This window comes from Mucor mucedo (assembly GCF_025094135.1).
Source record: "Mucor mucedo strain NRRL 3635 chromosome Unknown EV154scaffold_106, whole genome shotgun sequence".
NCBI classification, from domain to species: Eukaryota; Fungi; Mucoromycota; class Mucoromycetes; order Mucorales; family Mucoraceae; genus Mucor; species Mucor mucedo.
In genome coordinates this window covers 68,437-92,230 of record NW_026252390.1, presented here as the reverse complement: position 1 = coordinate 92,230, position 23,794 = coordinate 68,437, and the positions used below count along the sequence as shown (strand labels likewise).

The window sequence follows — 23,794 nt, the reverse complement described above, 5'->3', positions numbered from 1 at the left end:
TTTAAACTTGGATTCGTATGAGTTAAAAATATAAAGGATGTCTAATACGGGATTAATTCATGGTATCAGTTCGGATCCAGAGCTGCTTGGAAGATTTGAAGATTCTGTCCTAACGATCAATAAAATCTAAATGCATACTCACTCTCCAAATACTTTTTTTAAGTGCCATGCTAGAAGAAAACTTTGACGTGGATTTTTTTTTTGTGGCGTACCTCCAAAATGATTTGGTATGTACGAGTATGAGCATGAAGTAAAATTACATTCATCGATATTAAATATAAATTAGGGGCATGTATAATTTTAAAAAATAGTACAGACAAAATAGCTTTTATTGATTTCCCAAAAGCTTTCTCTATGTCATTTTAGAACAATACCTTTAACATTTCACCCGGAGTCAAACCTCCCCACTTAAGTATAAAAGCAAACTCCTGGCCCTTTGTGTCAAGCTTTCGGTTGCTACGATACTTTTTCATCCTCATTTAAAAAATAGTAATGTTTTACGCAGCTGGATCGAATTGTAGAACGTCGTCCAGCTATTTTTACATCCTTAAGAATAAAAACAAATGCAGAACAATTTATTCTCCCGGTATATCTGTTAGGTCGTTGAAAACCGTTTTCTGATCCTTCACCTGTCGTATTCTCCTTTTTATCTTGTTTCCAAAAACAACGTCGAATAAATAAATCGATAGATAATACACTAAATTCGACATGACCTTCTCCCAGATAGGTAGGACGATATCTACCAAAATGCTTGCATATCATTTTAGTATAAGACTTGACGTTTTTAAAAGTCTCAGAAGGAATGCTGATGGCAAAACTGAAAGACTGTAATCCAATTCTTAACAGGAAACTCGGCTTCAAAAGTAGGCTTTCGCTCGACTGACACAGCCTCGGGCAAAAGTTGAATGGTGTCATGTTGATTTGACACTAATGTTCCCCACCTCAGGTTCACTAGGACGTTCATTGTCTTTCAAAGTAATTCTCGAAACTTTTATTGACATCTTCTACAGAATTGATAACAGTTAAAAGGATGTTGACAAGTAATTGGCTTTCATTTGAAGATTGTGAAGAATCGTTTGAGTCAAAAGGAAGTATGGTGTGAAAACAAGAATATAGCGTAAATTAATTAGCTCGGGATTTTGCCATCTGACCGGACAAGAAAAAAAAAATGGTGCGCGCGTATAATTAGCCTTCTTTCAGCATCATGCAACAAGAATGGGAGATGGGCAACAGGCCATCAAGACAGAGACGCCATTTACCTCTTGCGGCTACAATGGCTACTAATACAAGAACCAGACCAGAATCGAAAAGTAATATGTCACTGCTGAAAATGCGATTTTCAAGGGCAGAGAAAGATACAAAGAAACGCGCACACCACACAGATAACTCACAACGAAAGAAATGGATCTATCTTGTGAGTGCGATATGGATTCTGTTTATTTTATATCGAGTGATTGGCTCGCTTATTAGTCATGACTATGCTAGTCTAAGCATTGTGCACTTCTTGTCAAATGCCATCCTAAAGAGGTGACAAGTCTGTCAGGATGACAGAGGGTGCTTTGTCAGTCGAAGCCTTTGCAGGGGCTTTTAAAATGTTTTTTGCATTGGTCGTTAAAAACTGTGCATTATAGAATTCTATAATTACATAATATCCTTCTTTAAATAAAATACCATTAAACGGCAAATTGATCCTGTGTATTATTGTAGTCTTCTTTTTAGATTAGTTTCTTAAATTTTTGTGGATATAATTAATCTTCAGTAAAAGATATGGAAGCCCTTTAGGAGGTGTAAGGTGCAACATATGGGTGTTCCTTAAAGCGCCCCCAGCTATCATCTGACATAATTACCATTTAACTTTCTTACACGAGCATATATGGCTGATTACAGTGATCTCTATGTGCACATTCATTGGATAATAGATTTCAAGCCAGTTTGCTTGCTCTAAGCCTGCTAAGTTCTAAGCGTCTATTTTTATAACGGAACAGTGGAATCTGAGAGTTTCGAACGCACTGAAACATTTGTATATAGACTAAGTTCTTCATTGATGCGATAACCAAGATATCTGTTGTTAAACTGTGATTTGGTTCATGATCTGAAATAAAATGCTGTAGAGCGAGTATTTTTAACTTTCGACATTAGAAGTGCGGGTGCTAGCCGCAGCAAAGGGCCAAGTTTTTTTTCTTAGACGGAAAGGATGACACATAATTTACAATATCTTCATCGTATATCTGATAGTTATACACTAAATTTATAAGTTAACCAAAAGCTTCAAGTACATTCTGATACGCAGACAGGTTAGTTTTAACATATTGCGGGATTGCTAATTTAGTTATCCGCCACCAAAGACTCTTTTTACAGTGTGAGTATGCAAGAAGTAATTAAAAATATCTGATTTAAAACTTTTTGAGTTCACCACTTAAGTAAGGAAGCCTGATTCGTCCGTATTCCTTGTTTTCGATATATTTATTTCTTCATATGTCTGTTGAAAATAAGCGTATTTTTCATGAAGAGGCATTGGTACTTAACTTACTCATGGTAGCCCAACACATCCAGAGTGCTGACAGGAAGAAGAAGAAGTATCTTTACTAACCCCTTTAAATGTAGATAACAACAATGTCAAGTTTATTACAAGTCTTATTTGTTTGACTGTTCCAGACGAGGTAAAAAAAAAAAAAGGAAGGCAATAAATATTTAGTTTAAATTCAATGAGGACTGTCGATAGATATGTGGGTTGATCAATGTCCACATTTCCCTCTTTCAGATTTTTCGTTTGCTCGACTCGGTAGTCTTTAGGGAAGAGCTACTTTAATTTCGTATTAACCATTGTCAACAGCGTTCGAAATGGTATGTCAAAATTTTGGTTCAAAATACTTATACCAGCTTGTTTAGTAGATGCTGATTCGCAAACTCAACTATTCTTCCCTGGTAGAATTTTATATTGATTTAATTTTCTCCAAGGAGTTGTTCAAACGGGGGATGGGGGGGACAATCTCCCTACAGAATCTTTAATAGATGGAAACAGTATACCATGTGAACCGAATTTGATTTGTAGAAGCTCCTATAATTTTAGGTTGCAGTTCTTACAATTGTGACTTTTTGCAAATGCATGTCCCTTTACTTGGTAGGAAACCACTGATTATATTACTTGCTAAATATCTATATCGGCAACATTTTTCTCTGCATGTTCTATTGATTCTTTTATGTAAATTACCAGCCTATGAGACATTAAAAGGCATCAAATGTCATCTTTTTGAACTTCAAACACTTAAAAATCTCGTGTTATCGTTTAGTTTAATGTCTTTTAATTGTGTGCAATTTATGGTGGCACTGAAGTGTTTTACTTCAGGATAAATATGTTTAAGAGGCATTAGGGGGTAAAAAAAAAAAAAAAAAAAAAAAAAAAAAAGAGATTAAGAAATTATTGTATTAATAATCTCTGCAGTCACCGGCATACAATGAATGATTAATTACTGTTATATCTTTGCCTTTTATTGTTGCCCTTATGTCAACATAAAATGCTTTGAAATATTGATTTATATTATTATGCTTTAGATGCTCTATCATTATATTTGCCCTTTTCCCGTTTTTCTTCTAACGATTCATCACAAATAGCCTGCAGTGATTTATTGCTTTAATCTTCGCCGAAACAAGCTCATGGTAATTACTTTTGATTCCTGTTTTCTTTTATTGAGAAAACTTATTGGTAGTTGCTTAGACTAAATATGGATTTCTCGGTTTTAAGGCAGTTACAACCAACTATTTTGTAAATTTTATGGACAAATGCCTTCATAAATAACTGAGTATAGTTTAAATGTTGATTTGTTATTTATTTTTTTGGGTTTGTTTGTTTACACTGGAATTAATTCTGGCTTGTGTGACATACTTGAGGGGGGGTTACTTTAACAGAAAATTGCCTTGGCTGCGCAAGACACTCTGAGACTTAATGGAATAGTTATATCGAAAGATAATGAAGACCAGTTTAGTATATATTTTAAAAACGCTATATCTAAAGATTTTATCTGAATTTTGTCTAAATTCTGTCTGAATATATATAAAAACTTTTTTTTTTGTCTGCATTTGTCTGAATTTAAAGTGCGAAGTCTGTATAATGAAATTGTACATTGAACAAATAAATATGACCCATTTGTTATTTTTTCTCTTCCTTTCTTTTTTCTTCTTTATCCCTTTTATTTTTTTTCAGTAAAACTCTATTCTCTTACCATGTATAATCATCATGAAAATGGAGGTGGCGGAGGTATGGCCACTGTCTGGTCCGAAGATCAACAACAAGCAGAAAAACCCACGCATCCAGAATGGGGTGTAATGAAAGAACAAGACTTTCATCCTCTTACTTTAAAGCACCAACGCGATTTAGAGAACCTGCATCAATCAGGAAGTTTGATTACGGATTTCTACTTTTGGCAAGCTAATTTGGGCGGTTATTGTATGGCAAACATGATCCAAAGTAAGTGTTCTTTTTATTATTATTATGCTGCTTTTCTCTTATTCACTTTCCATACAGATGTCGTAGTTTCATCAGAGGGCGCGTTTGTGCTTGTACGACGTATTGTCGAAGGTGCTCCACATCCTGGCAGAAAAAAGAAGAAGAGAGTCTAAAATAATTCATACCCTTAATATTTTAATAATCTTGGATCTGGTATTCATTTAAATTGTACTAATGCCGCTTTTTTTTTATAATAAAATAACACTGCATTTTTTTTTTATATATATATGTGTGTGTAATTTTTGTGTGTGTTTGTTTGATAACGCGAAACAGTATACATATATATAAAAAAAAGAAAAAAAAAAAACTTAAATACACAATCTGTAACTGACATAACGGCCTGCTGTTTCACTCTCTCTCAAAATCTTGACGACCTGATTATTTATGTACGTTAATAAACCCCCCCTTTTCATCATGATGTAATCTAATAAAAAAAACCCTTACCTGTCCACGCTTTAAACCATAATATCTTGCAACGGGATCAGTGTGTTGAATACGAGGTAATTGAGTTTCCTTTAAACGGCTGTAATAATAAAAGTAATGGAATCAATATCGTTGCTGCATGTTAAATCCTCTGCATAATCTTACTATCTTTGCAATAAAACTGCCTTTTCCTCGGATGACAAGACTTCATGTTTGGGGACCAAAACATGGTGTGTGATGTTGACTAATAACTCGTTCTCTTGGAATGATTCTAATGTGTGCTTTGAAGGCAAAGATTGGATGACCTAGAAACAGCTTATTTAAAAAATGTAGGATGGAAGTTTTTTTTTTTTTTTTTTTTTTTTTACCTTATTGGCAGAAGCGGTCATACTCTTTTGATAGATACAAATACCCTTGGGGATTTGTTGTTGTGCCATACGTTCGACATAACTACACACTGTTAATACATATATCTGGCAATTTTGGTAAGCTATACATACACTCTCAAGGGCTTAACACCAACTGAGGTATCTTTGGGGAAGAACACAAGTAATTGATCAGTAGGATCATCTCTCTTTTGAACTACAAATGTCAATTGATCACGACTAAAAGTACGACAATTAGTTTCCCTCTCAACCATGCAGCCTTTTTTTAAATAAAACCCTTACTCAACATCACCAGAGGGAGCAAATGTACGTTTAAAGGAATCTAAATCCATATCGAGTTCAGATTGAGAAACCAAATAGCCCTAGTTAAATTTACGTTGAATAAAATTTCCCTTTGTTTTCCTTCTGTTATTGTTGCTCTAAACATACTCTGTCATGGACCATTTGATGTCCAGTGCGGAAAACTCTCCATAATCTAGTGGCTTCGTTGTTATTGGGATCCATTTTAAAAAAATAGTGAGGAAAAGAAAGTCGGTTTTATCACTTGCGCGTGCGATAATGACAACCAAGAAAAAAAAAAAAAAATCAAACGGCGCACGCGCTCACAAACTCAAGTCAGTGACTGTTCTGGTAAATTAGCCACACAATTCATCAAAGATACATCTATTCGTTCTTCATGACACAAGGATTGAGCTCATAAAGTAGAGCTATTAAAATTAAAGCTGATTTTTTTTTTATCTGTATCTTTGCCATTGTGTATGTGTGTGATACATTGCCCCCATATTCCTACCCCCCTTATTACATCTCACCGTCCATTTTCAGAGTCAGGAAAACAAATATTAAAGGGAAGAGCAAGATTGAACCCACGCCATGAAAAGGAAACTTTCTTTTTAACTCTCAAGTGCCATGATAGACCACTTCAATAGCTTTTCTTACATTAGTTGCTAGGAAACTTCGTGACTGGTTTTCCTCCGCTTTGTTCTTCCCCTTAATTGAGGGACGAATAATTAAGCGCCACTTAATTCATGCTAAATTAGAAATAACACACGCACTTCTCTTTTTATATCAGCATGATGCGACCTTCACTCGGTCTTGTGCTAATAATACAAACATGCATTCAAGTGTTTGGTCTCTATATATTTTTAAAAGGATTTCTGTTAACGCGACAGACTTTTGATTTACAAGGTAAATCATACTCATCGTGGGATCGATTTCCTTTACATGATGTACCTTCCATCCACATACCACCCATTGTTCCACCCAAGCCTTCCTTCAAACGTACTATAGTAATTCTCATTGACGCCTTGAGGTTTGATTTTGTTTTGAATATCAGCAACCCTAGTAACCCTTACTTTTTAAACCAATTCCCCATCCTCCACCACTTATACGAGACACAGCCACGCTCTTCACTGCTCTATCAGTTCCGTGCCGATCCACCTACCACTACGATGCAGCGTGTCAAGGGCCTGATGACAGGCTCTTTACCGACATTTATTGATGCTGGCGCCAATTTTGCTTCATCCGCTGTAGGCGAAGACCATTTATTATTCCACATAAAACAAAAGTTTCACAATATGTACTTGATGGGCGATGACACCTGGCTTAACCTGTTTCCCGAGATCTTTGACGATCCTTCCAAAACATTTGCCAGTGATAGTTTCAAGATGCTGGATCTGGATTCCGTAGATAACGATATCTTGTCACATCTATGGACAGTGATGGAAGGAGAGTGGGAGGTTGCTATTGCTCATTTCTTAGGTGTCGATCATTGTGGACATACATTTGGTCCATCCGACCCCAACATGGCACGCAAATTGAACCAAATGAATACTGTTATGGAACAACTCTTAACTTTTATCGATGAGGACACCTTATTAGTGGTTATGGGCGATCATGGAATGTCGTTGGAAGGAGATCATGGTGGTGAAAGTGTAGAGGAGCTCATGAGCACTTTATTCATGCATTCAAAGAGACCGTTAACAATAGAGGGAGACTATTATAAAACATTACATCACCGAATCCATCAAGCACGGGCAACACGATTAGATTACGATATACCCAACATCTCGAAGCGTCTTTCTTATAATGCTAGTCAATACCCTATCGTATCGCAAATTCACTTGGTGCCGACGTTAGCGTATCTTTTGCAAGTACCAATACCTTTTGGGAATTTAGGTGCCATTATACCTGACATTATCTATCCGGCAGACGATGGAAACCAAATAGCCAACCTGGTACATATGGTGGAACAGTTTCGAATGAACGCTTTGCAGGTGCACGATTATCTCCATCAGTACTCGAAAAGTCACGCAGCGGATTTTTCTCAAGACAAAACACAAGCATTGGCACGCCATCTATATCGCGCTGAGGAAATCATGGTACGACTAACAAACCAGGATCAGTTCCAAAAAGCTATGGAAGCCAGTGTATCTACAACAAACGACATACAAGAATTCAGTTCATTGTTGGAGGAAGCTATTTTAGAATACGATGCGTTTTTAATTAGTACTATCAAATATTGCGAAGCTATCTGGGCACAATTTGATACTGGATGTATGGTGATCGGGATCATTTTATTGATCTCGGGTACCTTGAGTTCCCTTTTGTTGCTCTCAAACAAGACAAAACCCACCAATGACAAGAGTGTGCTTGTATTGGGTATGTCTGCTTTGATCATATCGTGCTCTTTTGTCTATTTACGATATGCTGTTTTCGCACACTTTTTCTTGTCCAAAGGTTGGTTTGAAAAGATGGAAGTGTTGGATTGGGTTGGTGTTTCTCTAGTCTTGACCTTGTCTTGCATCTCGTTGCTAACTCAACACGAAAACCCAAGTAAACCGAGTGTATATTGGTATAAATATGATTGGTTTGTCTTGTTGGCTGGTGGTCTAGCACAATCGTTTACTCTAGGCTCCAACAGTTTTGTAATCTGGGAAGATCGTGGTACAAGGTTTGCCTTGGCTACATTATCTTTCCTTTGGATGATTCGTAACTTACAGGCTTTAACTAAGTACACGAAAAAAATGGTGCTGCAATCGATTGGCTACCCGTTTTTGCTTTTGGTCTTTGTACGTTTGACGGGTCTTACAGGACAATGTCGCGAGGAACAATTCCCTGATTGCGTGTATATGTACAGTAGCTCACTTGAATTTGGAAACCATGTCACTGGGTATTGTTCTACAGCTTTTCTGATAGCTTCCTTGTTCATTGTGTATTACTTTTCTCGAACCATTCAGAATCTATTAGTAGCGGGTATGTATGGAATCTCTGGTCTCATTGTTGTCATCAAAATGGCCCAAGAAGTATATCAAAAAAATGCGATACGAACCGAATCCCTAATGACTAAATACTTGGATGTGTATTTACCCCGTGTGGTGTACGGGCTTTGCCTGATTGCCACTATTGGGAGTATGTGCCAATGGGTGTATACACGCAACAAACACACAGGGTGGTCGATTTTGTTAGTATGGAGTACAGTGCTGGCCATTGTACAACGACCATTTGCCAGTGTGATCTTATTACTATCCCCTTTTTGCATCCGACTTTTAAGCACCGGTACACCTTCATCCTTGCTGATAAGACTCTCAATACTGCATTTTCTGGGACATCACTTGTTTTTTGTGACGGGACATCAAGCGACATTTACTTCTTTACCTTGGAAAGCGGCATTTGTGGGTTTTGACGAGATGAATTATTACGGTGGCATGATATTGGTCACATTGTCAACAATGGCGGGTTACATAGCTGTCTGGATTGGCTGGTTTTTGGTAACAGAGGATATAGAAACATTATCGTTGATGACGTTGTTGCAATCGATTCCTACTTGTTTATGCGCCATCTTTATCTGGATCTTGCGCAGACATTTGATGACCTGGAAAATCTTTGCACCTCGTTTCTTATTACAGATTTTGGTCCAAGTGGGAGCTCATCTCGCTGCCATTGTTTTAGAAAAAGCTTTATAGAATAATAAAAGTAATTAAAATAAAAAAAAGCAAAAACTCGTTTGGGGAAAAGCATAGGTTGATTTTATTGTTAGGGCACATAGGCCATAGGTTATTACTTTGCATAATTTCTAGCATTAAAGGGAGTTGGGATATCATAAGTTTTGTTTTGAAATAAAAATTGCATAGTAATCAAGGAGATATAAAAGATCATGTAAAAAAAAAAGGAGTGTGGATCAGGGAGGGATCTTGTGTGTGTTAATATTGATAGTTTTCATCCTCTTCTTCATTACTACTTTGGTATAAGGGGAATGCAATAGAAGCAGCTGGTCTTTCACGGACCAACTGTTCTAGACGAGTATCATTTTTCTCTACCACCAAGGCCTTTAGCCACTTGATTTCTCGTTCTAGATCATGCACCCGCTGTTCCATCATCTTGGCCTTATCCGTCATTTCGCAGGCCGTGCTTTGAAGTGCTTGTTCTCTCATTTTTTCTTGATGCGAAAACGTGCACTGGCGGCTGTATTTCGTCGACGTTTATCGTCTTTGGTTAAAGACGTACGGCTGCTGTTACTACCCATGCTACTATAGCTCTGTGCTCCATCACCAATGACAGGCTCCTCTTCTTCCTCTTCGTCGTCGCTAATTTTTTTCTTTGCGTGCTCCTTATTGTGTCTGGATAAAATAAGATGGTCCAATGGGTGCTTTTTGTCTTTCTTAACTCGGACGGGTTGCTTCTTCTTCTTTTTGTCTTGTCCCACACGCAGATCTGACACAGTTGAAGACAGGTAATTTTTGGACGGGTCAAAATACGTTTGATTTGGCGAAGTAGGAGTCGAATGGTTGGGTGTTGAATGGTTAGAGTACACGTTTTCTAAAAGAAATAAGAAGGATATAAATATTGTAAGATGTTGTAAGTTGTGAGAATCATTCGATTCGTACCATGGTTTAATAAAACCGGGGCCTCGGATGAGGTTGATGGGCGATCGAATAACATTGATAGACTATTCAAATGGTCAATGTTACTTTTAGCTTGATACTGAGCTGGAGGCATAGTTTGTTGTCGCTGTTCTAAATAGGAACCCTCCAAAGGGTACCTGAATGTCGTGCCAGCATAGTAATCCAACTCTTTTTGTAGATCGGATTCGCTCATCATTTGTACAGGCGTCAAAAGTTGATCCAGATGAGACCAAGTGCTTTCATCTGGAGCTGATTTACGTTTATTTCCTTGTTTTTTCATTTAATACAAAAAAAAAAAAAAAAAAAAAAAAAGCGCACAGGTAAAAAAAGATAATTGCAAAGAAAAAAAAAAAAGGGAATGACGATAACGTCATTTAGTAATTAGTTTTTTGTTTTTTGTTTTTTTTTTGTCTTGTAAAGAGTTACACTAAATGTCGCAATAAATGCGATATAAATGCTGTAAATCGCGTCATATGTATTTTTTTTTTCTTTCTTAGTTTTAAAAATAGATCTTAATTTTTTAAAGTTGGTATAATTAAATCATTCCGAAATTCCAGATTTTGACTTCTCCATCGTCTGCAGCAGAAACAATTCTTGTATCACTCAATGCAACGGCTGTCACTGGCCCATGGTGGCCTTCTAAGGCATACAGACATCGACCGCTCTCGGTATCCCATACGCGGAGTGTTTTATCATGTGAGCCCGAAACAATACGGAGTTTATCAAACGCTAGTGCCCAAATACCTTGTACATGTCCAAACAAGGTGCGTAAACATTGGCCTGACTGCGAGTCCCATATTTTGATTGTATTATCCAGCGCACTGGATATAATTATTGGTGAATCTGAAGGCTCTGCGTTTGTATTTACTTCGTTAAATGATTGTACATTATTAGGAGCGGTTGCATGACTGATGGTGTCTCTACTAGTAGATGAACAACCTGGTGTTTGCAATACATTAGGTTTTAAATTGGTTACAGTATTAGATGCATTTTCATTGATGGCAGCTGTATTTAGACGATGTGTGAATCCATGGAGGCTCGGTAAAGCCATTTGTACTTGTCCTACATGGCCACGATAGACTCTTGTACAAGACCGGCTTTGAAGGTCCCATAAACGAATGGTAGCATCATCACTACTTGAGACCAACATGGCTCCGTCGTGGCATATCTTCACTGAATTGACCCATTCGGTATGACCGGATAATGTACAGCATTCTCCTGCCTCAAAATTCCAGACACGAATCGTATTATCAGTTGACCCACTTGCCAGAATCCGCGAGTCAAAATGTAAGCTAAGGATGCCGCCTGTGTGACCTTCCAATGTACGGATACATTGGCCTGTGTGATAGTTCCATATTTTCAAGGTGTTGTCCATGGCACCCGTGACTAATTTGGCGTCGTCAAATTGAAGTGCGCGTACGCACCTTGAATGACCAATAAGCTGTAACTTTTCTTGACCGGTTTCCAAGTCCCATACACGGACAGTTTTATCAAACGAGCCTGTGATAATTATCTTTAGAATTTCGCAAAATTGGACACACATCACGCCATCGTTATGACCATGTAAGGTAATCACATTGTATTTGTTATTACGCCAATTTCTCTCCACCATTAATCGCTCACTATAAACATCTTTCCAAGGCCGACGTAATATCTGTGTTTGATTAGTTGTTGTTCTTGTTGTTGTAGGATAGTTTGTGTCAATGGGTTCTATAATGATATTTTCTGTATTGCTGTTGATCTTTTGTCGTTTGGCAATGGGAACAAGTGCAGTTGGACCACAAGCAACTTGTAGAGGAGATTGGGTTGTGATAGGTCGTTTTCGGATAGACCGTGATTTATTTAATAAAGGCAAACCCCATCCACATTTTGAACACTTCTTATCAATGTGTTGTTCACACATTTTATGCCACAAGGAGTCATCGTCGGCTAACTTTTTCCATCTCTGAGAGACTTGGGCTGCATGACAAAGCGAGGTTGCATCCATTAATGAAAATATAGATAAGGCGATTTCTTTAGGTAAGACTGAGACAAAATCGATGCGTAGTAAAGGTTTTGTCTCGCTATGCAAGAATGAAAGTTGAGGCATACAGCATGTTGAAACAAGACCCTTCAGGATTAATGTTCTTTGATCTGCAGGAGCGGCAGAAAATAAGGACCAAATATGTGAGATGGCTTCTCTATCAGATGTTGCTAATTTTTCCATTTGCTAGTTGACAGTGTGTTAGGGATCAACTATTTAGAATAAAAAGAAAAATAGATAACCATTATACTTACTTGCTGTATGTTGGAGATATTAAAGTTATCAGGGCCTCGGTTTTTAACCAAGTCAGGTCGGTGTCGATAACATAGTTTTTGAGTGTTGCTTATTTGTGAGGGAACATGACGAGTCAAGAAGGGATAAAGGCTTTCTTCTTGTTTAGTCATGCTGGGGATGAGTGTTGTTAAGGAAAGAGAGAGAGAGAGAGAGAAAGAAAGAGAGGGAAAAAAAAGTGAGGTTTTTTTAAGAGAAAGGATCGCACGTGGTACAATGCGTCTTTTTTGTACACAAAAGATAGTTTATTATTTTACATTTATCAAGTTTCGCCCGTATTAATCTTGTGTTCAACCTCTTTTATCTTTTCCTTGGTTTTCTTTTTCCAGTTTAGATAATTCGACTTGTCAATTACCACTGGCTTTGTCTGTCCTTGAATATCTTCTACTACCACATGGTTTTCCTCATCCCACACTTGAATGCGGGAGTGTGTGGTGTCGTCATTAAACACATTCTCGAGCGATGATTCCACTTCTTCTTCCTCAATCGCATGTCCTTTATGATCCTTTTTACGTTTAAATAGACTCTTGATGCCATGTGCATGTTCCTCTTCTTCTTCTTCTTTGGGTCGCGTCAACCAACTCTTTAACCCACTCTCGTTCTTTTCGCTTACTACACGTGGCTTGACCGGTTCCAGGAACCGAATTGCTTGTTGTGTATCCAGTGATACAGCGCTCACTCTTCGAAAATCCTCGTCTTTGTCACACTGGACTGGAGCCAGTTTAGGCTGGCTTGTGACTGAAGCATCATCCGGTAAGAAATCCTCTTCAGCCAGCTCAGAATCACTATCGCTGTGTTTATTAGACATGTCTACTGCAAATCCATGTTCCTTGATATGATCATGTTGCAATGTATTAAACAAAGTATTTCGCTCCAATTCTGTCATCCCACCACCTCCGCCGCCACCACCGCCTTCTTCCTTGTGCTCATGATGTTTATGTAACTGCTGCCCGAATTGTAGTTTAGGTAACCTTAGCACTTGGTTACTACTGATACTTGTAATTGATAATGTTCTTGTTCGAATACGTTTACCCAATTTAAACAAGGGAATGGTGGTACCGTGCACAATGACTGAGCAAAATACAATAAACAAGACAACGGGACTGATGACACGTATGGATACTGGTGATTCTTTACCTTCATAGGCTGTTTCCAGTTCTTCTTTAGCAATGATTGATAAGAAGACAGCGCCCACGCCCATGGGGCCAAACCAGCCACTAAAGATAGCTTCACGGTAGGTCTTCATGGCTGGCATAACGGGTTTTAATAAGACAACAATGGGCAGACGCCGAAAAAATAATACGAGAATAGCAATAGCGACCAAACGCCAAGGTGTTAAACCCAATTCTGCATTTGTAAAATCGGACCAAGGCTTTTTTTAAAGGGTACTGTTAAGAACGATTATTATTATTTTGTTAGGGAATGGCACTTACGATGATAGCCCCGATATAGACGAAGATTGCTAGATTGAGCATCATATCAATGACTTCTTGAAAATGAGCTTCTTCGGTTTCATGACGAAACCAATCGTCCCAAGAAAAAGCATTCCCTGCAACAAAGCAGGCTAATAAATCATCGCTTCCCGAAAATCCAGTCATACTCATTAAAAAAAGCTGTTTTTTGGTTTTAGTTGTGATTAAAACTATTTTGTTCGAAATAACTTACTGCCAGTGCAATTGCAAATGCGAGAAACGATGGCTTATCAATAAGGTGGCTTTAAATAAACAGAAAGAGTGAGATGTTTTTTAATTGATAAAGGGGCAATAAAAACTTACTGTCTTTCTGACCATTGTAAGACCTTTCTGGCCACATAACCCACAACCACACCAATGATACAAGACAGGACAATTTGAAATAAACAGGTAATATAGATCCATTTTCCAATAGCAGTTCCAATGTCGTCCTCCGCAATCAAGAAAATAGCCAAAAATAGAAATGGGAACCCCATACCATCATTGGCACCACTAAGACAATAAATTATTGTTTAACTCCTTCCCTTTTCAATATATGTATGTATAATGGACATTACCTTTCTGCAGATAATGCATTACGAATATGAGCCGGAACGTGTTTTTCTGCAAAGCGGCCTTTTACGACAGAATTGGCTAAAATCTTTTATCTTTAATATGAATAAAAAAAGTGCAAAATATTTAGAGTGTTGTATTGTATTGATATTTACAGGATCTGTGGGACAAATGCAAGCAGATATGACAAGTGCTTCCAGCTGTATTAAAGCGAATTTTTTTAGATCAGTTATGCAAACGAAACAGAAAATAATCCTTACATAATTGATGGGAGGGACCAAACCCCAAATAAATAAGCCACTTATTAACCACATAAAGATCATGACAGGCATTAATAGCATTAGCATGGTTTTCCACTCCTTCTTTAAGTAATGTCTATCCCCCGAAGTTTAGTTTTTTGATTTAATGTACACAAATAATGCTTTTCTTTTTTTAATTACTTTGGTAGGTCAATTCCGACAGCCATAACCTATTCATTAAATAAGTAGGGAGTTAGGGAAATAAAAAAAATTAGTTTGTACCTGAATAGCTATAATACATCGAGTGAGTTGTTTGGTGATTTCGTCGTGATGGTCCCAGCTATAAGGGTTGAATCCATTTGTAACCAAGGGACCTGCTATAATTCCGACAATCACTGCAACCACTTTATAGATGTATAAAGAAAGTTAATAATCGTACTAAGAAAAACAGAAATAATTGTCTTACATGCTTCGGAGAGAAATAATCTTTCTTTCAGAAACATGGAAATGTAACCAAAGAACAGAATAAATCCACTGATGATAGCAATGGCAACTGTAAAAGTCGATATTTCACCCGGAATGACATGAATTGGCATACGTCTATTATTATATGTGTATAAAATAAAAAAAAAAAGAGATTAATTTTGCATAAAAAAATACAGTGAAAATGTATCGTAAAGGAAAGGAATGAAATAACCAGAAAAATGGAAATTTGTTATATAAATACGCAATTCGGTGTTTCAAATACACACAATAATAATGCGAAGATCAATCAGGGATTTCCTTTCCCTCCTAATGGACCCCCTTTTGAAAGTGGACAGCAACAAAAAGACAGGATATAAATACACTGACAAAAAAAAGGAGGCTCATATATATTACTTGTTCCTCTTTCTCTTCCTCTTTACTTTTTTTATTTTATTATCACTTTACATGAAGTCTTTACATTGTGTTTATAGCGCTAATCGGTTCGCAGATCAATACACACTTGATTTAGAAGGATTTGTAAGTTTTTAATCATAGATAGAAAATAACGATGATTAAAGGAACAAAAAAAAATTAGATGAGTCCTCATGAATTTACTGCGACGATTAATACGTTTAATACAGCCGCCTGGCACTATCCACCACCCAGTCGTATTGGAACAGGATCATTAAATTACTATCTATTCTGCCTATCTACAATAGTACTAGTGGCAGTTATAACTGCTATCCACTATACACATCAAATTGGATTGATCCTCGTGCTTCCCTTCTCCTTTTTATTATTTAGCCTGATTGTTATATACTGGCGTCGCCGCAAGATGAATAGAGTAAGATAAGAAATAAATAATATCAAAAAAAAAAATACTAAATATATATCACAGTTTGAAAGTGCAATGATTCATTTGTGTTCTTGCATGAATGCTACGGAAAATGTTCGTGGTATTAATTTCAGATTGACTTATTTGACTCCTGAACAACAAATTTCCATTCATCCTTCATCTAGTTATGCAAGTATTCCAAAATTCTATATTGACTATTAAAATGTGAATTACATCTAATTTTTTCTTTTAAATAATCTAATAGGCAATTACAATCGAATTCGATGACAGATACAACCTTCTACATCACTTTTCATCATCCAATAGACAACAACAACCTCCTGCTTATAATAGCACTAGTATCACAATTTCTCCTCCCCTTTATGAAATTGATAAACCTTCAAACATTTATCAGAGCTCACTAAAAAATTGAACCAATAAAACATAACATCATCGTGTGCGGAGTCATCAAGTGCAAACCCAAAAGGGAAAAGGCTCCTTTTCATTGGTCCGCTTCTCCCTCTTTCCCATTTTAACAATTAAAAAAATATAAGGCTTTTTTTTTTTTTCATTAATTTTTTTATTTATTTTTTACTTCTTTTGCACATAACAACAACATGAGAGAGCCCAACTTGAGCTTTCCTTCACAAAGTAGAGCAGCAGTGTGTATCACTTCTGCCTTGTATGATCGACGAGCACTAGATTGTACAGCTACTTTACCTCTCGTTAATTCACTCACTCATCTTGCGTATTTAACCTCCACCTCACCACGTATAAGAGAAATCTTGTGTCTAGATGGCGGACTAGAGAGACTTGTACGCATCTTGTTTCATACCTCAAATAGGTCAGATAGATTGACTCTTTGGAAATGGACGCTTGCTTTCCAGAGTATCGTCAATGTTGGGGTAAGGGGAACTGAACACATTCGAACTAAAGTAGTCGATGCTGGTATTATTCCATTTGTCATTACTATCCTAAGCAACTATTCAAAGACTTTTGATATTGTGCACGGAAGAAGAGAGAAAGGTAAAAAGAGCTATATACGTTAAATAAAATGATGACTAATAATATGAAAAAAAAAAGATCCTTCACCTACTACTACGACGCCTTCAGCAGCCAGAACAACATTTACAGCAGCATCATCATCATCAGGTTGGTATTCCGACTATGCAGTGTATCACCTGTGTATTTTTTCTCATCACTTCTTTTTTATATATATATATTATTAATAGTCGCTGAAGTAAAGCCGTCCGCATCGATTGCTACGCAAACATTACGTCGCTCCACCTTTCCTTATGTAAAGATTGACCCAGCACAAAGAAGATATAAGCGTATTCATAAAGATATAAAGTTACCAGAGATGGAAAACGTATTTCACCGTGAAGAGGATATATTATTGTGCTTGCAATTGTTGGCCTATTTATCCAAATATCCACATATTCGTGATATATTCCACACCTCATTTACAAGGAACGTATTCAGCGTAGTGGAAAAATTTTGTCATCGTCTTCAACCCAATTCGATACAATACTGGGCCGGTGTAATTATGAGAAATGCATGTCGAAAGGATGAAACTAAAGGTGGTATCCGACGCTGCGCCAATATGTCTTGTGGAAAGTGGGAGACTCAACCTCGTGAATTTGCTAAATGTCGACGCTGTAGAAAAGCCAAATACTGCTCGAAATCATGCCAATCCAAGGCTTGGGCTGACGGTCATCGTTGGTGGTGTGTTGAGAAACATGCAACTAGCGTCAATGAAGCTGTCACCACTGCTACTGCAATCACAACTACTGCTGCTCCTGCCATGACAACCGTTACCAGTAGTAACAATATTGAATCTGATAATGCCGAGACTTCCTCAGAAAATAGACCTATGCTTATGGAAATGGGACTATAAATTAATATAGTTTCCACTTATCACACTCCCTTTTCTCACTCCTTTTTTATCTTTTCTTTATATCAAGTATACCTCCATTTTTTATTTTCTTTTTCTTACTTTCTGGCATCTCAACCCAAAAAACTACACAAGCACACACACTCTCTTTTTTTTTTTATTCTAGATTATAATATGCATTTGTATCTATTTTGTTCACTACTACACACCCATTTATTGTTAAAAAACAAGCAGCAAAAAAAAAAAAAAAAAAAAAAAAAAAAAAATCTACAACAAAAAAAACATATATTAAAAACTAACAAAAAAATAACCCCCCATTCATTTATTCACGTGTTCACTCTTGTTTTTTTTTTTTTTTTACAATAAAGTTTCTTTCTTTTACGTTACGATATACATGGAGAAACCTTTACCTACAAAACCTTCTCACAGTGACACTCGAGACTTTATTGCCAAAACAGTGGCTCCTGTGATTGCCATCACAGCAAGTGAAGATGCCGAGGAATTATGTAGAGTGAACCATATTCCATCATTTGCAGACTTTATTAAACCTTTTGGTGACATGATTGAAGGGAGAGGTAATTGCTTTATTCAAAACCTAAATCCCTCTGTATTAAATTCCTCTCTGCAGTTACCCCACGCGATTGGCAAGGTGTTCCTATTCCCATCGACGACTTTCATTTACGCTTTAAACCCATTAATAAGCTGGAAGAACCCAACCATCAAGCCGTACTGAAATTAGTACAAGATGAAGTTAAACACCATGGTCAATGTGAACCTACCAAAGAAATCAGAACCAGAAATGACGTGGACCAAGAATATTTAAGCAGTATGTTTTTTTGTGTATTGAGTAACACATCTCCTAAACCTTTATCAAATAGCTCCATTGGACGAATTGACACCTTGGTACGCCAATTTCAAAAACACCATGCTATCACTTCGTGGAATCACTGAACATGAAACCTTTGATCATCCAGTGGCCACCATGATTGTCATTTCTTCTTCGAACCCGGATCCTGTCAGCACTATTATGCAACTTTATAACCCGAACGTACCTTCATTTACAATCGATAAACCTTATGTCGATACCAACATTCTTCGTTATTACGTTGTTCTACATGATCCTAACCGTACTAGCCTCGAGCAGTAAGTTCCAGATATTACAATCTATCAGTGAGATTAAATATTCCCTTTTGCTTGATAGATCAAAATCAGTATTCGACAAACTGAAAAGAACTGTTGGATTACATTGTCATCTTTTAACGATCAATTCGAATCCTAGGGATCCTTTAGATGATGATAGTATAGAGGATACATCTCCAGACAACATTCGAACTATATGGGATGGATTAGCTGAATCTTACCGTATCGAATCTGAATTACAGTCCTATGATACTGTTGTCAATGTATCATCAGATACTGCCAACATTGGATCTCCCATGTCACCTGGCTCCAACATGTCTTCACCCTTTTCAGCTGGTCATACAAGATCAAGTTCGATTGCATCCAACTTGAGTAATTTACCATCTACTGTGGTTCACGGTACATCTATTCAATCCGTACCTATCGATTTACTAGACGATGGAGAACCTGGACAAGAGATACCTACATTTATTGCACCAGAAACACCCTCTATTCAATACGGTCGATGTATGACAGCTGAAGATGTCAATAATGTTAAAACCATGGTAAAGGAATTCACCATTCAGAGCATGATACCTTTTATGGAGCGTAATATTCAACATTGGAATGAGCAAGTGGCTTCAGCGCGTCGTGGCCTTACAGGCCGTTTATTCGGTGCCAGTCGACGATTGTTCGGCGCAGCTAATCGATCACCTACATCCCAAGCGGTTCAGGTCATTCCTGTGCAAGGTCCCAATGTACCCATCGGATCCAATACATTGACCATATACCCTTATGCTGCACCCGAAGCGCAGATGCGTAAACTGGCAGATTATGCCTTTATGTTGCGGGATTACAAGTTTGCACATACCATTTATGATACGGTGCGTCGTGATTATGCCACCGAAAAAACCTACAAGTATCATGCTGGTACGCAAGAAATGATTGGTACCTGTCTCTTAATGATGAACCAACCTTTAACGAATAAATCCGATGTTGATCGAAATTTTGAACTGGCTGTACAACAATACATCGGACGTTGTCGATCGCCATTTCACGCTACACGTACAACCATTGTTTATTATGAGTTGCTCAAGGCACGTCAAATGTGGAAAGATGTTCCCACCGCACTTGTAAGAATGACAGGCGAGGATTCGGACTTACGATCGGGCTTGTTTTTGGAACAGGCCGCGCATTGCTTCTTGAGAGCAAGTAAACCTATGGTCAGAAAATACGGATTTCATCTGGTGATGGCGGGACATCGATATGGAAAATCATCTCAGGTAATAACTTTAAAATTATATGTAGCTTCCCTTCCCAAACTGAAAAGAAAGGGGTATTCTCTTTTTTCTTTCTAGCGCTTGCATGCTTATCGGTCTTACAAAATGGCTTCATTTGTATTGGAGAATCATGCATGGTCTGTTGCCAAAAGTCATATTCAATTCGCGCTCGGGCGTCAATCATATCATTTAGGCCGACTTGAAGATGCAGTTATGTATTTCTCCAACGTCTTAACCGATACGAAACAAACACCTCAACAACAATTATCGCACATTCGAGAATTCTTGTTTATTTACAAACAGTATACCACACAAGAAGGGATCGATCCTTTAAAGGAATCTTTACCCCACTTGACTTTACCGGTCATTGAAGATGCACCTATCCAAGTCACCTTATCAAATGCACAATCAAACACCACCCATCCCGAAGAATGGGCCACCATGGAAATCGAGTTATTGGAAGAATGCATCAAACATGGTTACATCTCTAGCTCAAAGAAGGCATTGGCTGTACAACAACAAGATGATCACCGTGTTGTATGTGCTGTAGGTGAACCTGCGCTTGTTCATATTGAGTTGTATAACCCTCTTCAAGTACCCATTACACTGAGTGATATTATTTTAGGTTGTCAATATAGAAAATCCACCACCGAAACGCCTGACAATGATGAGCCTGTCGATGCCTATCAAGTAATGCCCGTATGTAAACCCAAGCAGGATACACCTGATATGTTTGACTTTGATGAATTCGAATTACAAAAGATAGACCAAGTGACTTTAGAGCCATTAGAGAAGCGAATGATCAATTTAGCCATCGTACCTCGTCACAAAGGCAGTGTACAAGTCAATGGATTGCATTATACTTTAAATGACCTCGTTCATACCTTTAGACCGTTCCATAAGAAGGGTAAAAGATTAAACAAGACAAAGCAAGACATGATGTCTGTGACGTATGCTCCCGATCGATCGCTTGATATACTAGTTACTTCGCCTATGCCTTTATTGGATTTGGCTTTCCATCATGTGCCTGAAACTATCCTATCGGGTGAGGTCGTTCAAACCGTACTGGAAATCAATAATAAGGGTAATAAGGGTCTAACTGCACTTCGGTTAAAATCAAGCCACCCTAGTTTTATCTGTGTAGGCAATCCTGAGGAAATGGATTCAGATATATATGGTAAATATAACTGCGTAATTGTTTTAAAAAATCCCACTCATATATAAATGTTTTTCTTGTAGCTTCCAAGGATACATCAAGTGGTACAGGTACAGAACTAAAGATGGACAACAAGCTATTTGACGCTAGTGTGATTTCAATTCCTTTACCTGCTAAAAAGGGTGAGACCCATAGTAATGAACATGGTGTGGTAATTCCTGGTGAAACCACACTTGTTCCACTCTGGTTACGTGGTGATCGTATTGGTAAACACACCTTCAAGTTTTTGTTTTCATACCAGTCCGATGAAGACAACGATATGATTGCGCATCGCACATTAAGATACACTGTACATGTTCAAGTTTTACCGTCACTCAAGATTAATGCATTTACTAGACCTAGTACGACTGCCGTGAATGAGTATATCCTGGGTATCGAAATTGAGAATTTGCAGACGATTGCCAATTTTGATTTGACTCAATTAACTGCTACGAGTCCCATGTGGACTATTGCGCCCCTCAGTATTGATATCAGTTCGCCACAGGATATTCAAGAGAAGACGGTGATTCCACCGCGTCAAACGACTTTCGCCTACTACAAGATTAAAAAGGCTCAACATGTGGATACATCTTGTCCCGAGGCTTGGACTTCAAATGCGCTCGGAGCCTTATTAAACAATGTCGAATCCAAGACGAAAGCCATGCCACCGCCCATTTCTTTGAATTTGAGCAAGATTTCGTTTGTAAAGTAGAGCTGAAAGAGAAATGATATATTATGGTAGGAATCTAATGTTATATCTCCCTTTTTTTTTTTATGATTTAGAGAGATAATGATATTCCTTTTGATACGTCTCCATTAAAAACATTTGCTCTGAATTCCCGCATGAATTGGCGTCAAACAAATTTGGATGGACAATTCCCTAATATTTCTCAAGAAAGATATAGTGCTTTATTTACCTTGTTTAACTCGGGAGATGTGGATTTAACATTGTATTGGAATATTCCACAAATGAAACGTCATGGCCATCATTATATCATTGGTGTTAACTTGGGTGTGCAACAAAATCCCTTCCAGGGCACAACGGATGTTGTAGGTAAGCAAAATACACGTACCATGTTTGAAGCTACAGTGAAAGAAAGAGCCTTGTTGGTGAGCAGTCTTACACGTAACCGAGCTATGAAGGATGAAAGTCCAATCAAATTAATGGTATCCACACAAGATAAATATGCACACAATTTTGAAAAAGAAGGGTAATTAAGAAAATTGAAAGCAAGTTCTGAAACCATCATCAGTTTACTCACTCTTTTCAATATATGTAAAAAAAAAAAAAAAAAAAAAAAAAAAAAAAAAAAAAATAGGCTTTTGAAGGCACCTATCTGTATTGTTTTGCAAAACTGTTCATGGAACAGAAGTAGCAAATACACACTTGAATTATTACCATGGTCTGATCATAAATCCAACAAAACCAGCGGCAAAGCAAGCTCGTTAAATATATTCCCATTCCATTGGACAGGATCCACTGTATTTACAGGTAACTTGAAACCTGATGAAAAACTAGATTTACTTGCATACGCGACATTTCAGTTACCTGGTGTGTATGATGTCAATCGCTGGAAATTGACTGTACGCACGGATGATAAAGAAGATTCGGAAGTGTTTGTTCATTTACCTAGTTTACCCCAATTAGTTACTGCTGTTGCCACTTAATCAAATAAACTCACAATCCCCCCTTTTTACCTGTAATTAAAGGTTGTTTGGAATAAGACCTGACACTATTTGGAGAATATGGTTGCTATTGAATTATATTGATATGTTTAAAAGATTATCTTTGTGTCTCATCCAACTGCTCGAATAATTGAAGTGCATATGCTCCTTTTAAATTAAGCAGTTCCTAACGAAAATAGCATTGCTCCTAACATTGTGAATAATTTGCTCTACTAGAATATATGGCACTCCTGATAGATAATAAATACCTAGCAAAGTATCAGTTTTTGTGAAAAGAGATACCTCTCTTTTTCCTTTTCCACTCTTGCGAGATAATAAAAAAACTCCAGGACACAATATAATATTGACAATTCATTTAAAAGTATGGGTATATGTCAACTTCTTTCTAACTGGTATACCAAAGAGGATTGTTAGATATGAAAGCAAAAAAAAAAAAAGACTTTGTCTTAAAGTCTGTTTGAATATGTATACTTTGTTGAGGATAACATAGATATAATAATTAAGTTAATTGTCACATCACATTAAGGAA

The 23,794-nt window shown here is 37.3% G+C and overlaps 9 protein-coding genes across 9 annotated transcripts; 5 read left to right on the top strand and 4 right to left on the bottom strand.

The window, feature by feature from the left end:
* Positions 1-4,257: 4,257 nt before the first annotated feature.
* Positions 4,258-4,617, top strand: EV154DRAFT_539719 (uncharacterized protein; the record flags this gene model as incomplete). Its single annotated transcript, XM_051604368.1, has 2 exons — positions 4,258-4,465; positions 4,523-4,617. 2 exons carry the CDS (start codon positions 4,258-4,260, stop codon positions 4,615-4,617), a joined length of 303 nt encoding a protein of 100 aa, XP_051453872.1.
* Positions 4,618-4,727: 110 nt separating this feature from the next.
* On the bottom strand, positions 4,728-5,862 carry EV154DRAFT_521032 (RNA polymerase). The gene is made up of 7 exons (XM_051602869.1): positions 5,743-5,862; positions 5,596-5,675; positions 5,428-5,532; positions 5,296-5,377; positions 5,093-5,232; positions 4,949-5,027; positions 4,728-4,878 (listed from the first exon to the last, which is right to left on the bottom strand). Exons 1-7 carry the CDS (start codon positions 5,815-5,817, stop codon positions 4,813-4,815), a joined length of 627 nt encoding a protein of 208 aa, XP_051453871.1. The 5' UTR covers positions 5,818-5,862; the 3' UTR covers positions 4,728-4,812.
* An 899-nt stretch (positions 5,863-6,761) lies between these two features.
* Positions 6,762-8,552, top strand: EV154DRAFT_388684 (alkaline-phosphatase-like protein; the record flags this gene model as incomplete). The annotated part of the gene is made up of 1 exon (XM_051595080.1): positions 6,762-8,552. A coding segment is annotated over one exon (1,791 nt), but the record flags the coding sequence as incomplete, so codon positions are not given.
* Positions 8,553-9,320: 768 nt separating this feature from the next.
* On the bottom strand, positions 9,321-10,569 carry EV154DRAFT_521029 (uncharacterized protein). Its single transcript, XM_051602868.1, has 3 exons — positions 10,197-10,569; positions 9,763-10,128; positions 9,321-9,736 (listed from the first exon to the last, which is right to left on the bottom strand). Exons 1-3 carry the CDS (start codon positions 10,492-10,494, stop codon positions 9,513-9,515), a joined length of 888 nt encoding a protein of 295 aa, XP_051453869.1. The 5' UTR covers positions 10,495-10,569; the 3' UTR covers positions 9,321-9,512.
* EV154DRAFT_554612 (WD40-repeat-containing domain protein) lies at positions 10,552-12,664 on the bottom strand. Its single transcript, XM_051605208.1, has 2 exons — positions 12,492-12,664; positions 10,552-12,423 (listed from the first exon to the last, which is right to left on the bottom strand). The coding sequence occupies exons 1-2, from the start codon at positions 12,639-12,641 to the stop codon at positions 10,750-10,752; spliced, it is 1,824 nt and encodes a 607-aa protein (XP_051453868.1). The 5' UTR covers positions 12,642-12,664; the 3' UTR covers positions 10,552-10,749.
* Positions 12,665-12,751: 87 nt separating this feature from the next.
* EV154DRAFT_521023 (Sodium/hydrogen exchanger family-domain-containing protein) lies at positions 12,752-15,465 on the bottom strand. The gene is made up of 10 exons (XM_051602867.1): positions 15,258-15,465; positions 15,074-15,195; positions 14,993-15,021; positions 14,813-14,927; positions 14,708-14,752; positions 14,558-14,640; positions 14,304-14,492; positions 14,194-14,242; positions 13,962-14,141; positions 12,752-13,900 (listed from the first exon to the last, which is right to left on the bottom strand). Exons 1-10 carry the CDS (start codon positions 15,385-15,387, stop codon positions 12,791-12,793), a joined length of 2,052 nt encoding a protein of 683 aa, XP_051453867.1. The 5' UTR covers positions 15,388-15,465; the 3' UTR covers positions 12,752-12,790.
* Positions 15,466-15,729: 264 nt separating this feature from the next.
* EV154DRAFT_521021 (uncharacterized protein) lies at positions 15,730-16,644 on the top strand. The gene is made up of 4 exons (XM_051602866.1): positions 15,730-15,793; positions 15,852-16,100; positions 16,155-16,280; positions 16,357-16,644. The coding sequence occupies exons 2-4, from the start codon at positions 15,852-15,854 to the stop codon at positions 16,522-16,524; spliced, it is 543 nt and encodes a 180-aa protein (XP_051453866.1). The 5' UTR covers positions 15,730-15,793; the 3' UTR covers positions 16,525-16,644.
* Positions 16,645-16,660: 16 nt separating this feature from the next.
* EV154DRAFT_545311 (uncharacterized protein) lies at positions 16,661-18,267 on the top strand. Its single transcript, XM_051604646.1, has 3 exons — positions 16,661-17,117; positions 17,175-17,243; positions 17,324-18,267. Exons 1-3 carry the CDS (start codon positions 16,709-16,711, stop codon positions 17,986-17,988), a joined length of 1,143 nt encoding a protein of 380 aa, XP_051453865.1. The 5' UTR covers positions 16,661-16,708; the 3' UTR covers positions 17,989-18,267.
* A 643-nt stretch (positions 18,268-18,910) lies between these two features.
* On the top strand, positions 18,911-22,291 carry EV154DRAFT_427365 (ER-golgi trafficking TRAPP I complex 85 kDa subunit-domain-containing protein; the record flags this gene model as incomplete). Its single annotated transcript, XM_051596354.1, has 4 exons — positions 18,911-19,128; positions 19,187-20,387; positions 20,463-21,561; positions 21,624-22,291. 4 exons carry the CDS (start codon positions 18,911-18,913, stop codon positions 22,289-22,291), a joined length of 3,186 nt encoding a protein of 1,061 aa, XP_051453864.1.
* Between the last annotated feature and the right edge of the window lie 1,503 nt (positions 22,292-23,794).

What these genes read in the sequence shown, in the direction of transcription:
- EV154DRAFT_521023 (XM_051602867.1), bottom strand. Translation starts at nt 15,387, where the DNA reads ATGCCAATTCATGTCATTCCGGGTGAAATATCGACTTTTACAGTTGCC. An exon ending in CATTTGCAATTGCACTGGCA is followed by an intron (nt 14,142 to 14,193) that starts GTAAGTTATTTC and finishes ACCAAAAAACAG; the next exon opens with CTTTTTTTAATGAGTATGAC. An exon ending in TCTATATCGGGGCTATCATC is followed by an intron (nt 13,901 to 13,961) that starts GTAAGTGCCATT and finishes CTTTAAAAAAAG; the next exon opens with CCTTGGTCCGATTTTACAAA.
- EV154DRAFT_521021 (XM_051602866.1), top strand. Translation starts at nt 15,852, where the DNA reads ATGAGTCCTCATGAATTTACTGCGACGATTAATACGTTTAATACAGCC. An exon ending in GTCGCCGCAAGATGAATAGA is followed by an intron (nt 16,101 to 16,154) that starts GTAAGATAAGAA and finishes TATATATCACAG; the next exon opens with TTTGAAAGTGCAATGATTCA. An exon ending in TTCATCCTTCATCTAGTTAT is followed by an intron (nt 16,281 to 16,356) that starts GCAAGTATTCCA and finishes ATAATCTAATAG; the next exon opens with GCAATTACAATCGAATTCGA.
- EV154DRAFT_554612 (XM_051605208.1), bottom strand. Translation starts at nt 12,641, where the DNA reads ATGACTAAACAAGAAGAAAGCCTTTATCCCTTCTTGACTCGTCATGTT. An exon ending in ATATCTCCAACATACAGCAA is followed by an intron (nt 12,424 to 12,491) that starts GTAAGTATAATG and finishes ACTGTCAACTAG; the next exon opens with CAAATGGAAAAATTAGCAAC.
- EV154DRAFT_545311 (XM_051604646.1), top strand. Translation starts at nt 16,709, where the DNA reads ATGAGAGAGCCCAACTTGAGCTTTCCTTCACAAAGTAGAGCAGCAGTG. An exon ending in GCACGGAAGAAGAGAGAAAG is followed by an intron (nt 17,118 to 17,174) that starts GTAAAAAGAGCT and finishes GAAAAAAAAAAG; the next exon opens with ATCCTTCACCTACTACTACG. An exon ending in AGCAGCATCATCATCATCAG is followed by an intron (nt 17,244 to 17,323) that starts GTTGGTATTCCG and finishes TATTATTAATAG; the next exon opens with TCGCTGAAGTAAAGCCGTCC.
- EV154DRAFT_521032 (XM_051602869.1), bottom strand. Translation starts at nt 5,817, where the DNA reads ATGGATCCCAATAACAACGAAGCCACTAGATTATGGAGAGTTTTCCGC. An exon ending in GCTCCCTCTGGTGATGTTGA is followed by an intron (nt 5,533 to 5,595) that starts GTAAGGGTTTTA and finishes TCGTACTTTTAG; the next exon opens with TCGTGATCAATTGACATTTG. An exon ending in TGACCGCTTCTGCCAATAAG is followed by an intron (nt 5,233 to 5,295) that starts GTAAAAAAAAAA and finishes AGCTGTTTCTAG; the next exon opens with GTCATCCAATCTTTGCCTTC.
- EV154DRAFT_521029 (XM_051602868.1), bottom strand. Translation starts at nt 10,494, where the DNA reads ATGAAAAAACAAGGAAATAAACGTAAATCAGCTCCAGATGAAAGCACT. An exon ending in CCCGGTTTTATTAAACCATG is followed by an intron (nt 10,129 to 10,196) that starts GTACGAATCGAA and finishes TATTTCTTTTAG; the next exon opens with AAAACGTGTACTCTAACCAT. An exon ending in AAATACAGCCGCCAGTGCAC is followed by an intron (nt 9,737 to 9,762) that starts GTTTTCGCATCA and finishes AAAAAATGAGAG; the next exon opens with AACAAGCACTTCAAAGCACG.